Source organism: Neovison vison, chromosome 13 (genome assembly GCF_020171115.1).
Source record: "Neovison vison isolate M4711 chromosome 13, ASM_NN_V1, whole genome shotgun sequence".
NCBI classification, from domain to species: domain Eukaryota; kingdom Metazoa; phylum Chordata; class Mammalia; order Carnivora; family Mustelidae; genus Neogale; species Neogale vison.
Window position 1 is genome coordinate 5160621 of NC_058103.1, and position 13293 is coordinate 5173913.

The 13293-nt window shown below is 52.7% G+C and overlaps 1 protein-coding gene across 2 annotated transcripts in view; it reads right to left on the reverse strand.

The window, feature by feature from the left end:
• WDR25 (WD repeat domain 25) overlaps window positions 1-13293 on the reverse strand; it is a 142813-nt gene that overhangs the window by 43557 nt on the left and 85963 nt on the right. For both annotated transcript variants that reach the window (XM_044231355.1, XM_044231354.1), the window contains one exon: window positions 12226-12373. In XM_044231355.1, the coding sequence (XP_044087290.1) occupies window positions 12226-12373 (148 nt within the window). The remainder of the gene's footprint in view (window positions 1-12225; window positions 12374-13293) is intronic.

Genomic DNA, 13293 nt, shown 5'->3' on the forward strand with positions numbered 1-13293 from the left:
CAAAGTGGTCTTTTTAGGATCAGCTGTCTTACAATCACGACCTTACAACAATCCATGAATGGTTTGCTACAGCGTGTGTCAAGTAGGGGATGTCGTGATACTCTGGGCAACAAATGAGAACATGACACCACAGGGTCCTGAGTGCCAGCACAGACAGATGGTGTGGCCAACTGCGGTCTCCCTGGTTCAGCATGATTCAAGACAGTCCTTGCCCTTTACCTGTCTGTCGTGAAACTGCTGTCACGCACTCGTGTGCATGTGCAAATGTGCGTACATACACATGTACAGTGTGAAAAATGTCTGTTTTGTCATCAGCATCTTTTAGAGGTCAGTTATATAAACAGGTTGGGCTCAGGGAAAGTGGGGAATGGATCTCTGACCCTGAGCTCAGGTCTGCTGGGCTCCAAAGCGAGCCCAGGGCACTGGCTATAGTTCTTATGTGTTCAATTCAATACCGCTGAAAATGTATTCAGAAACCAGACTGGCCTTGGAAGCCATTCTCACCACCAGGGTCTCGGTTCTGCCTCTGAACATATCCCCAAAGGCCAGGCCATTCCACACATCCCAGGCATGGAACCTGCTATGTACCACACCCACCAGGAACTTAAAGGTAACATCCCTCAGGGATGTCAGTGAGGGCTCCCCCAGCCCAAGAGGGACAACCTTGATTGCCCTCAGCTCACAGAAACTCCTCCGCTAGAGAGGCAGTGGGCAGTTAGAGACACAAGAAGCTGGTGCCCAAGAAGAAGACCATTGTGACACCAAGATCTCAAGCATCATTTTCTCTTCTAGGAACCCAGAAACCGTGTTTGCTCATTCATTTCAGAAAGCACTTCCAGCTGCCCTGCTTTGTGTTCAGGACCCCCACACAGTGCTCTACCAGCTCACCAGGTAAGGAAATGAAAGTCATCGATTGGTACTCTCGAGTTACAGCAGGAGCCTTTATAAATCCAATTTGCCTAGATCCGTGGTCTCTGCACTCTTCTGACAGCATGCCCCATCAAGAAAAAGCCCTTAAGCACGTAGCTTCAAGAAGTGTGTTTGTTTGTAAGTTACACAATGTGCTACCATGCCAATAAATTATGAGCATTAAAATACCAAAAATTTAAAAAATGAAACAAGGTGGGATCAGGAGAGAGACAAACCATAAGAGACTCTTAAACTCATGAAACAAACTAAGGGTTGCTGGGGGGTGGGAGGGATGGGATGATTGGGTGATGGACACTGGGGAGGGCATGTGCTATGGTGAGTGCTGTGAAATGTGTAAGCCGGATGAATCACAAACCTGTACCCCTGGGGCAAATAATACACTATATGTGAATTTTATAAATAAATAGATAAATAAAATACCAAAAATAAACTACTTTAAAGGATGAGACAAGGACAAAATAACCAGCATTTTCAAATATATTTTAACATGCCATTTATTAAGTGCACCAACAAAGCCCTTTGAAATCATTAAATCAAATGAGTTACAACATTTTTAGTGAGAGCTACCGAACTGGCTCCACTTCCAGTTGGACGTAGGGAATTTTCAGTGACTCAGTGATTTGAAAGTAGCCCAGTTACAGCTTGAGTTTACTCACTGAGGACTGTCAGAGCCAGCAAAGACTTCCCCCAGCGATGCACAGACCTGGACGGAAGACATTCACCACTGGCATCAAGGGAGATGATGTCTACTTCTACCCACTCCTGATCCAAAGGACTGTGTGAACATTTTACTAGGGAAGCTCCGGCTCCCCTCGGGTCAAAGAACGGTTCCTGCGACTAATCAGAGAGGTATCACTGCAGTTGCATATTTTTAACAACCAAATTCAAAATCCACCAGAATTTTCACTTAAAGGATATTAAAGCAGACTAGAAAAACTGCTCCCAAGTTAAGAGTGCAGATTTTAGCATTTTTAATAGGGGGCACGTTCACATAGTTTTCAGCAATAAAACTTAGAAAATGATGGAAACAGAAACATCAGTTTTCAAAACATCCTTCCCATAGTACAAACTTCTTGAAAAGCAGTCACTCTTGTTCTTTATTGAAGTGTCACCTTTTCCATGATGGATGATTGTGATTTTTTTCCAACAGCTTCCAGGGGCCCACAGTTTGCAGTTACTTGCCATTAGAGAACACTGGGGTTTTGTAAATGAGGATTCTACACTTCTTTAAGCTCAACAAGCCCCTGTTGCTGAAACACGCAGTGCACAAAGATTTCCATGGTCATCCTATGTCACTGCGATGCTGTCAAGAGCCGGCCACTGCGTTATCATCTGTGATGGTGACAGGACTACAAGCAACAGCATCGCTGTCCAACCCAAGGGGAGCAGTTAAGGCAAATGCGGGTGTCTGCCTGGTAGAATGTTGAAAAGCTGTTTAAAATTGGAATCACAAACAGTGCTCTTTGGCAAGATGGACAATGCCTGATATCTATTCTTGAATTACGTAAGTATTAAGTAGGGATTGGTATGGACAGAGACTGGGAAGAGTTTCACCAACGTGAACTGAACTATTCTAGGGGTAATGAGATAACTTTTTAAATTACACTAATATTGTTGTCATAATGTTGGAGTTGGTTTTTTTTGTTTTTGTTTTTTTAACAAAGAATTCTTCCAAAAAGGCATCGGAGAGATAAGCAGACTCACAGTAGTCTGGGTCCCATGTGTCTCTCTCATCAGGTCCACAGACAAGCAACTCTCTCAAATAAACAAGAACTGCCCTCCCCGGGAATTAATCGAACTAGAAACCTGGTACTCCTTGAGCTTCCTCTTCTATCCTGAAACTCGTTCCAGCTACAGTTGGAGGTCAGAAACCACCCCTCATGTGCTCAGTTAGCAGCCACCCCCCCCCCAGGGAGGATGGAGCCAAGAGCTGCCACCCGAGTCTCCACGCGCCCAGACCAGGACTCAGGGACGCAGGCGCAGGGCTCTCAGGATGGGCCTCAGACCTGCAGCTCAGGCCTCAGGACACTTGCTCCGGACAAGGACCTAGGGGATCCACGTGTGGGATGAGGGAAGGGACAACCATCGTGTCCCCTAGATGGAAAAGGAACACGTAAATGCCACTGTGGCCCCCACACCAAGAAGGCCCCAGCAGGCCAGATACCTGTCTTCTTGACAGAGGCAACCGAGTCCGCCGCTGGCTCTTGCTGGTTCAGATTCACTGCCAGTCCTTAAGCCCAAAAGGAAAAACAAACCAGCTGCCTAGAGGGAAGTGTTCCTCGTATCTTGGACCATGGTATACATGCTTATTTCAGAAATGGCGGTGAATTAGCCAATTTTTTCAAAAAGTGCAGTGATATAGTCTTGCCAACAATGGGGGAAAGATGGGAGGAAAGCGAAAGCTGAGTTGCTAAAAGATGAGGACCTTTTCTGCTAAAAAAAAACAAAAACATGTATTTCTGCATGTTATTCTTCAACCTCCTGAAGAGACTGAGAAGAGAATCTATGTCTATTAAGTACTAAAATGTTCCTGGTTAGAAGACAAGCTATGGGTTATGCCTTTTCTCCTAGTTTTGTTTGGAAGAACTGGGTCTTTGCTGTATTTGTTAAAAGGGTCCAAACTAAAAGATTTTAAAATTCTGGGGGCACCTGAGTGGCTCAGTTGGTTAAGCATCCACCTTCAGCTTAAGTCATGATCCCAGCGTCCTGGGATCAAGCCCTGCATGGGGAAATCCCTGCTCAGCGGGAAGCCTGCTTCTCCCTCTCCCACTCCCCCTGTTGATGTTCCCTCCCTCGCTCTCTCTCTCAAACAAATAAAAAAATAAAATCTTTAATAAGCTTCCATATCTGTAATGGGAAAGATAAAGGGAAGGAGGTTGAGCACAAGCCTGTGGCTCAGAAATCAGGACCCCAGCCGCCATGGTCCAGCACTGTGCTCAGAGCAGGAGGGCGTACAGCGGAGGGGCTGAGAGCCACACAGACCCAGGTGCCATCCTAGCCCTGTCACTTCCAGGGGAGGAACCTTGCAGAGCCTCATATACATAAGGCTATCTGGAGGGCGACATGCAACATACACACTACATATTACACAAAGTGTTCCAGAGGACATGGAGGAGAGCAAACAGCAAAAGGGAGCCTTTGATTGAAAGAAATTAAACCCATTACTGAATTCATCCTTGGTTAAATTAAAAGCTAAAACCAAAGGCTATAAGTTTTTAACAGCAGGAACCTTGAGAGGAATGATCTGGAGTTTCTGTTTTGAGACAATGAGAACACGATTCCCTGGGCTAGCCTTTACATTTTGTTGTAGAGACATGGACAAAGGCTGGAGGTATTTATCAGAGACGATCTCCAACCTGAACACCAGCCACAGTGGAGGTGAAGGTCCTTTCTCATCAGATTTGTTCCCACTCTACCTTTTCACACATCGAGTACCTTGTTTGTCATCTTCTCTCTAGCGAGGCTACTTTAAGCACAATGACTAGTTGCTACGTAACCTTTAACCTTGAGACTATCTCTCTTGTTTACATGTTTGTTACAGAAAGTTCTATTTGTTCACTGTATGCTGCTTACAGGAAATTGAGTTTTAAAATATTTAATCCACTAACACTGGCTTTATTGATCTGGTTATAATGAACTCAACCAGTAGAAGAACTGTTCAGATCCTCTTGGAGTTAGGAAAAATCACGTCTTTCCCTCCTTTAATCAATAATGATACAAATAAACTATAAATCGTCATTAGAGCAAAAATATGTTTAAAACAATGCAGAAACTCAATTTGTTCTCTTGACCCTACTATGACTGCCCAAGCTTCCACCACCAGTGTTGCTAAGACGAGGCAGTTGGTAATACTAGCCGGGGAATTCATCCGAGTTTCCCCTCTTCCTTTCTCAGACTGAGACCCAGAAGACCACCCACGTGCCTGGGGCAACACTGCCTGTCCACCCTAATGCCTACCTTGGGGAACCCTATCATCATGCAGGGCTCTGGGTCCCCAAGGGTCCTCCTTTTCCACTCAGCATCTCTGGCCCCCAGCCTAGCTCCCAGCACACAAGAGACATCTGATCCAGGTCAGATGAAACCCAAATATGGGTTCCCAAGAAAGAGAGGGGAAGTTCACGCCCTCCTCTCCAGGGAGATGGCACCTGCGACCTCCAGGCTTGCGTGCAGCTCGCACATGCCATGCCGCAACCCACTGTGGTAGGTGTGACTCGTCCACTTCACAGCAGGAGAAATGAAAGCTCAGGGAGGTAGGCCCTCACAAGGCCACACAAGTCAGCCCTGCTGGGAGGGACGCTGGACCCAGAGCCCTGCTCTCTGCACCCTGCCCCGCCTGACTGCAAGCGATCTGTGACCTTTCCTTCTCCTCAGCTCTTTGTTCACGTCCACAGACTCCCGCACACGGAGGGGAGACGCTGACGGGGAAAGCTGATGCCGTCGGCTTGTGGTGATTGAGCGTGTGTTCCAGGCAGGCGGCATATGACTCATTTCGCTAAAATCAATATCGTTACACTCATCCTCTGGGAAGTACTCGGGCAGCTGTAAATCTAACCATCCTGACTCCAAGTTAACAAGAAAAGGGGCTTACTAACTTCCAAATCAAACTCTGTGAATCAGAAGCAGCGGCCGCCTCGGCAGAGTCCTGGGAAGGGTCCAGGTGAGAGGCAGACAGGCTTGCGTCTGCAGGTCCCCCGCGGAGCAGTGGGGGCCTTCGCTCAGCCCAGTGGGGCTCTTTGATCCGCAAAACTGGGGTAAGAAAGTGCTGAAGCCGGTCCTGAACCAAGAGAGTGGCGTGGAAGCCGGCGGGCCCCTGCCCGCTGACGGGCCACGGCTGCCCAACGAGAGCAGGCGGCCGCAGCAGGGAGACCGCGTTTACACCGAGTCTGGCCACAGCTCTTCGTGATCTGGACCTGGACAAGACTGAGTTTTCTAAAATAAAAAAAAAAGAAAGAAAGAAAAAAGTTCTCAACTTGCAAACAAGGTGTGTACAAAAGTTTTGCCACAAGCGGGCTTTCTGGGGCCCCACAAGCACCGGAGCTCAGGCTCCTGGCCGGTCCGCGGAGGCTGCCTGACCCCGAAGGGCGGCCACTGAGCGCGCGCAGAGACAATCCGATGCGCCGCCCGGGCTGGGTGGAAGCCAGGGAACTCGCACCGTTGAGGAAAACCCGCCTTTTCTCCCCGCAGAGGGTGACGGCTTGGCTGTGTGCGGACATGCGGCAGGACCTGCAGGCACCTTCCAAAGTGTGAGATAGGGGCTGGCAGGGTGTCTCACCGAAGTCCAAGAACATCGGATTTAACATCCAGAACTAGGGTCAGTTTCACCCCGAAGCTGTACAGAAGGAGGGGAGAAAAGAAACCTGAGACCGGAGAGAACAAGTCTTCAGAGCGAGAGAGAAAGGGTGTGCATGGGAATGGGGCGGCCGTCTGGGGCTGAAGAGGGTGCAGGCCTGAGAACAAGCTCATTTGAAAGCGGGCCAGGAGCCAGGAGCGGGGCGTCGGTGAAGGAATGAGTTTAGGAAAAAAACAGGTGGTTGAGGACGAGGGAAGAGCAAGGGAGTCCGCAGGGGGCCCGCCTGCATCAGTGGGAGGGAGCGTGGGCAGCTGCTCTGGGCGAGAAGGCACTGGAGGGGCAGCACCCGGGCCAAGGTCAGCTCAGCCCTCACTGGGCTCAGCCCCTCGGAGACTCCGTGTCTCCATCCAGGCAAAGCCCTGGGCCCCAAGGACAGACGACACGAGACATGCCAGGACCACGAGGAGCTGCACGTGTGCCCACCGGCCAGGGGCTCACAACGCCACTGGGGGTGTGCCTTCCCGCCTCCACAGACACCTGAAGGATGCCTAACTGAGTCTCTCTGAGCTGTACTGGGGGGACACACATGGTGCTCAAAAGCCAAAGAATGGAGAAGCCCAGGCACCTCCTCCAAGACCTGGCGGGTGGCACTCCTCAGCACAACAGGAGTCCCATCTGCGGCATCTTCTTCAAAGCCCCATGAACTCCTGATCCCCTTCATCAGCGTTCGAATTTGGATACTTCTCGCCCTTCCTATGCCAAGCGTCCTCAGATGGTCGCAGCTACCAGTTCCCCCACTGGAGCGGCGGCCGTCAGCAGCCAGAGAAGCCTCCGAAAGGCGGCCCAGTCGAGCTCCAGCTCAGTGCGCCTTTCTCCTGGAGGCCCTACGTTATCTCCACAGGAGGCAAGCCAGCTGCCGGCGGGGGTGGGGGAGCAAGCAGGCTCCCCTAACAAACGGTCTGTCCACGGCAGGGAAGCAGACATGGCAGCCTCTGCCAGTCCCACAGGCCAGAGGTGGATCCAGCTCTGTCCCTGCTGGCTGTGAGGCCTTGTGCAAGTCCCCGAACATTCCCAGCCTCAGTGTCTAGCGGGTCAGTGAAATGGGGATAAAAACACTGTCTTCCAAGGTTGGAGTAGAGAATAAATACATAATAAGCAAAGGGACTAACTAACATCTCTTTATTAATCTCAGCTTGATACAGGCAGAGCAGAGTGCTAGGAACCGGAGCCGCATCACCCCCGGCGGGGCCCACGGTGCGCGCTGCCTATGGGACATTCCCCTTTCCTGGAGTGCTTCTGTGATGGGGGCCCCAAACACGATGACCAGAACACACTCCTTGGAAAACAAGAGCAATGGCCATGTGTGGGTCCAGTCCCAGCTGGCTGCTCGTCTGCATGCCTCACAGCCTCCCACTGAAAGACACAGGGACCCCCAGAGCAAGAGGAGCTAACCAGGGGCTGGGGGAGCCCAGGCTGCTAGCAGTGGGTATCTGAGTAAAGAAGGCCACAGACCTTCTCCAGCACCGGGTTTCTGGAGGCTGGGCTGTGGGAGGTCTGCATGCGCACCCTAAATGAAGGGCAGCTGCCATGCATCACCAGGAGGAAGCTGCTAGCTACCACGAGTAGTATGTTGTCATGGAGAAGCAAAACATGGAGGAGAAGCTGGGAGAGCCCTGGAAGGCCTGTTTTCTTCCCAACCTGCCCCCTAGACCCACACAGGGGACCAGGGGCCACACCAGTTAGCTGGCTGGGGGATCATCGGACTGGGAGCTTTTGAAGGCGAGCCACCAAAGCCCAGCGACCGGAGTCTCTGGACACTCAGCAGCAACAAGGTCATTCTGTCCCACCATCTGAAGGGGTTCGGGGGCAGTGATGGAGGGCGGGGAGGGACATCTTTTCTTGCGTGACAAACAACATCTTTTGGAGGGACATCTTTTGTTACCTTGGGCCAGGCACTCTGTAAAGCAACCACAAACCCCATCTCAGCTATTCCCCTCAACCAGCCCACCACCAGCCAAGGGCAGCGCCCCCTCCCACAGAGGCGGAAACTAAGAGGAAGGCCGCATCTGCTCCGCCGCGCATGCTCCTTCTACCCCACTGCACTGCCTCCAGCATCAGGAACCTGGGACCAGGCGGCATTGCACGGACGTCCAGGACAGGCTGGACACACATCAAGAAAGCTGACCAGACCAAAGGAAGAAGGACAGGGTGCCCCCTCCAGCCAGGGCCCTGGGGGCTCCAGGGAGAATTTGTTGGCTCCTCTGCAGCCAACAAATGCAAAGTAAGAGGCCCTGTGTACCTCTGAGGCCTGAATAGCCAGGCTGGGGGCAATTGCCCAAGGGGCTGGAACCTGCAAGACACCAGCACCAGCAGAGCTGAACCGAGCAAGGTCTTCGGGGGATTCTGAGGCAACTGGCTCATTTGATGTGCAGGACAGCTGACTCATAAGGCAGGCGACATTCAGGCCCTGATGGAGTCGGCCAGGGTTCCCTGAGGCCACCTCCGCCTAATGCACTGGAGACTTTTTGTTAGGAAGATTACAGACTGAAGCGGGAGCACCAAAAATAATGAATCTGTGAGCGGATTTTATTTAGGTGTTGATTCATGGTTGTCTTATAAGCCAACAGCCCGTCAGAACTATAAATTAACGAGATAAAATGTTGCTGGCCCTCCATATTTCAGGCCGGGTATTGACATTTTAGAATCCACAGATTTTTAACTGTATTGATTGAGGACACCAGGATAAATGGCCTTGGCGCCAAATTCCCATTAACGACAATGGGCACCGAGTGACTAATTCCCAAAGCACTGCGGTGAGAACGCCCTGCATTGCCTTCTCCTGGCAGGGAGTTCTAATTAGATTGAAATGAAAAAGCCAAATCACCAAGGGCGGAAAGAGGCAGATCAAGTAAAAAGGAAAACCAGACTCGGTGATGAGAAAGGACGAGATGAGTCAAACCAGGCCAAGAGCTACAGGGGCTGCCCAAGCCCACCGACCTCTTCTGAAGAAAACCCTTAGAACAACCTGGGTCGGGATGCAGAGCTGAGGTGGGATGCAGAGCCGGGGGGAGCCTACTCGCCCACCCTGGCAGCCACTGACAGCTCTCCCCGCCTGGCACACACCAGCCTCCACTCACACACTGAGCAGCTGCTCCGAGCCAGCCCTGGCCAGATGATGGGAGACACAGAGACCACCAGGACAGGCCCCATTTCAAGGAGTACCCTCACTCGTCAGGGAGACAGACACAGAAACCAGCAACCCTCTTGGCAGGAGAGGGACTGGAGTCCCCCATCTAGGGACTGGAGCGCTTCCCCAAGGGTAAGGTCCAAACCCCGAGACTCTTGCCCCCAAGGGACAGAAAATGTCCAATAAGCTCACCACTACAGCCCCCACCAGGTCCTGTCCACAGCAGGTACTCAGTAAGTATCTATGAATGAACAGAACTGAGCTCTCAAAAGATGAACCGGGGAGGAGGAGTGCCGTTCCTGGGAGACGGGCGGAGTGGAAAAGTCCTCCTTCTCTGGCAAAGCCCTGAGGACAGAGGCCGTGCCTTCCCTAATACCACCCAACACAGCGCAGCTGGAGGAGCATGCTGGGCCTGAGGCCACACAAGCTTCTCTCCAGTGAAGATCTGCCACCAACTGGGCGAGGCATGCCTCCTCCCTCCTCCTGCTCTTCACCCTCGGGTCACACCCAACCAGCCCCAGACATCAGGGAGGACTGCCCAGAGGGCCATGATTCTCTTCTGCTCCAACTCAGCAGTGGCCCCCTGCCGCCATCTGCTGTGGCAGTCCCTAACTTGTGAGGCAGGGAAACTCTCAACATCTAAACTTTCAGAACCAGCCCCCACATGCACACACACTCACACACCCACACACACAATGGCACTATCTAACATCTGTTGGTTGAGAAGATCCATTAGGACACAGAACCACTAGGAATCACTGATGTTATCAAATGAACTTGTATTTGATTAATCCAGCATCACCGCCAGTATGTGAAAAGCATCACTCCTTTACTCTGTGGGTGGGCGGCGCAGGTCCCTATGGGTGGGCAGTGACCCTGGAGTGGGGAAAAGTGCCTGTAGAATGCGTTCTTCACAGGCCAGGAACGGCATGCAGCTCAAGCCCCTGTTCCTGCTCCTCCAGACTCGCTGCCCCAGATTCCCTGCACCCCACGATTCCATGCACACCATGCAGTTCGTGTTCCTGGAACAATTCTGTCCTCATTGTCCTGTCTACGGAGAACCCGCTTCGTTCTCCCTCAACCATACCCCCTTCACCTAGATTCTCTGTCCCCCCAGCTCCTGCCCCAGGGCAGGTTCCACTTCCACCGGGAAGTTTTTCTTGATCTTCTAGGCCCAATGTTTTTGCACTTCTTATACCTCCTTCCATCGCTGAGAAGCAGGGAACCTGGGATTCTCTCTGCACTTCTGTGTTCCACAGCAAACAAGAGCTTCTTGGGTGGCGTCTCCAACGCTGAGCATGGCTTACTGGGCACACAGGCACCCCGGCGAGCCTGGCAGACCCGTGCTCGAGAAGAGAAGTCTGGTGGTGCCAGCCCTAAGGGTGAGTGGGGCCTAAACGAGACCGCGGATGGATGGCTGGAGGGGAGCCTCACCTGCTGGAGTCGTCACCAACTAAGTAGCCCCAAACCCCGAGCCATGGCCCCCTCACCGGCCCTGTGGCTCATGGTAAGACCACAAACCTCTGGGGAAACACTCTGTCGAGAAGAAACCACCAGACGCTCGGCCCGGGAGAAAGGGCCCGGGATCCGCAACTGCAGACTGGGCTCCACACCACTTGCCACGCACCACGGGGAGGCTCTGAGCCAGCTCCCCGCCGCTGTGGGCCTCATGCTTCCCCCTTGTGAAATGGGGGAAAGAACCATGGGCCGCAGGCCGCGAGGACTGACACGTAGAAAGCCGGTAGCACGGTACCGGCCGCTGACACAGAAATTGGCCTTGTCATCACCCCACTGGGGGTGCACGGGGCTCGGTCAGAGGAGCTGAGGGTGCTCGGGGCAGGAAACAAAGCCCACAGTTACTCCAGTTCATCCACTGCGCTCCTTCCCTGCCCCCTCCAAGCTGCTGGGGAGGGGCTGTGTGCACGAGCCCAGAACTGTCATCTCCTGCTCGCCGGGCCCTGGGAGACTGCCGGGCGTGGGAGGCCTCTCCGGAGACTGAAGGGGACACCCCAGGGATGGGTGGGAATGCTGGCCTCCCCTCCCGACCCTGGCAGTAGTGTCTGGCAGTGAAGTGACCAGAAGAAGCCCAGGGAGGCAAAGGCAACGTGGATGCTGAGACCAGCCAGCGTGAGTCAGGGGCAGGTTTCAAGCCAGCTGGGCACCTTCTGGCTCTGTCCTCACCAGAAGAGCACAGACAGAACCCCACTCAGGGGCTGCGGCTGGAGCATGTGCAGAGAGAGGGCCTGCTGCACAGGAGCACTCAGGAACGTCGAGTCCCTTCTGCTGACTTCTCTCTCCTCGCCCTGCTTGTCAAGAACCCCCTAAGGATTTACCCAGCACAAATCCATCTTGCCCAAATGCCTTTTCAGTGTAGGCATTAAAGCAGAACTCGTTTGCAGACTTTCCTTATGAGCTGGAATCATTCCTTACAGCCTTTCAACGATAATGAATTGACAGGAATTCTAAACTGATTTCAACCAAAGGACATTGTGATAAAGCTAAATCTATTTTGGTACAAATTACATGTCAGAAGTTGATTAAAAAGCCACCTCTTTATCCAGCCCCACAGCCTGGGGCTGAGACAACCTTGGGGCTCTGTCCTCTCGGCAGGCTGGCAGAGGCCCACCTCAAATCCTCCGTGGAGAGTCTTGGTTCCAGGCAAATGCCCTGGAAACAGGCCAACTGTGGGCCTCTCCTGAGGGCTGTCTCCTACCGCCCTGAAGCCATATGCAGCTTGTGCCTGCTGACCTCCCCACCACCCCGAGAAGCTTCCCGAAGAGGAAGGGGGGCCTCAGGGTAATAGTGCAATGAAACACACCTGTTTCAAGGTCTGTTAGATGCAGGGCGAAGTCGAAGCCACCGCTGAGGATGCGCTGGCCACAGGGAGACCAGCGGGCAGCCCGCACCGCCTCGCTGTGCAAGGAGTAGGTCTGCAAGCAGCGGCCTGAGTCCACAGCGTTCCACACCTACAAGGTAAACACAGTAACCGATGTCAGAACAGGCCCTGATCTCCGGGGCTAAGGGTGGCCCCTCCACAGGAGGAGAGGGTCTCATAGTGGAACTAGATTCTTATTATTTTACCATCAAAACAATACCTAGATGTTAAGACTTTTCCTTGCTAAAGGCTTGGGGCTGGCGAGGTAAAGGGGAGCTTTTCCCAAAACCTCTCCTGGAGTTAAGGGAGCCCACAAGAAAACAGCATGTCAGAGCTCTGTCACTCAGCCACCCAGCCCTTCCCATCCACTTTGCAGCTGCTCCAAACTTCACGCTCTGCTCACCTTCTTGTAGCCCAGTCTCACCCGCATCTCTGACATCTGTCCTCTGAGACGGGGCTTTGTGAATCCTGGAGGGGACACTGCACCAGGTCAACCTAGCTTCACGGGTCCCACTTTAAGAGTAAGATCCAAAACACAGCCTTGCCACACCTGTGCTTACGTGGGGGCAAAGAGCCAGCATCTGCCCAAAGGACCAACTCTTCTTTTTTCTGGGGAGAAGGTGTGGTCCCTCATTCTCACCCTGGCTTTCCATGGTGATGAAGCCCATGGCAAAAAGCCCCATGTAGAATCAATGATTTCTGAGATACATTTTTGAAGTCCTTAAGCACAGAACCACACATTCCAAGAGCCAGGGCCACTGCACGCATGAGAGAGCCCTTCACCAGCTCTCCCGGGAACCCCGTTAGCACAGAGCCTGACCCGGCGGGCTCTGGGCCTGGCATGCACACTCAGCAGGGCTAGTCTCCCCCCCGCGCTGCCACTACAGGAAGCAGGGTATGCTCCCACCCACCATCTGAGCTGGCTCGGGGGATCGAACGGGAGAGGCAGGAGGAGCTATGCAGCCTGAACACAAGCATCCGAGCCAAGCGCCTGCCATGTGATGCTTCTGC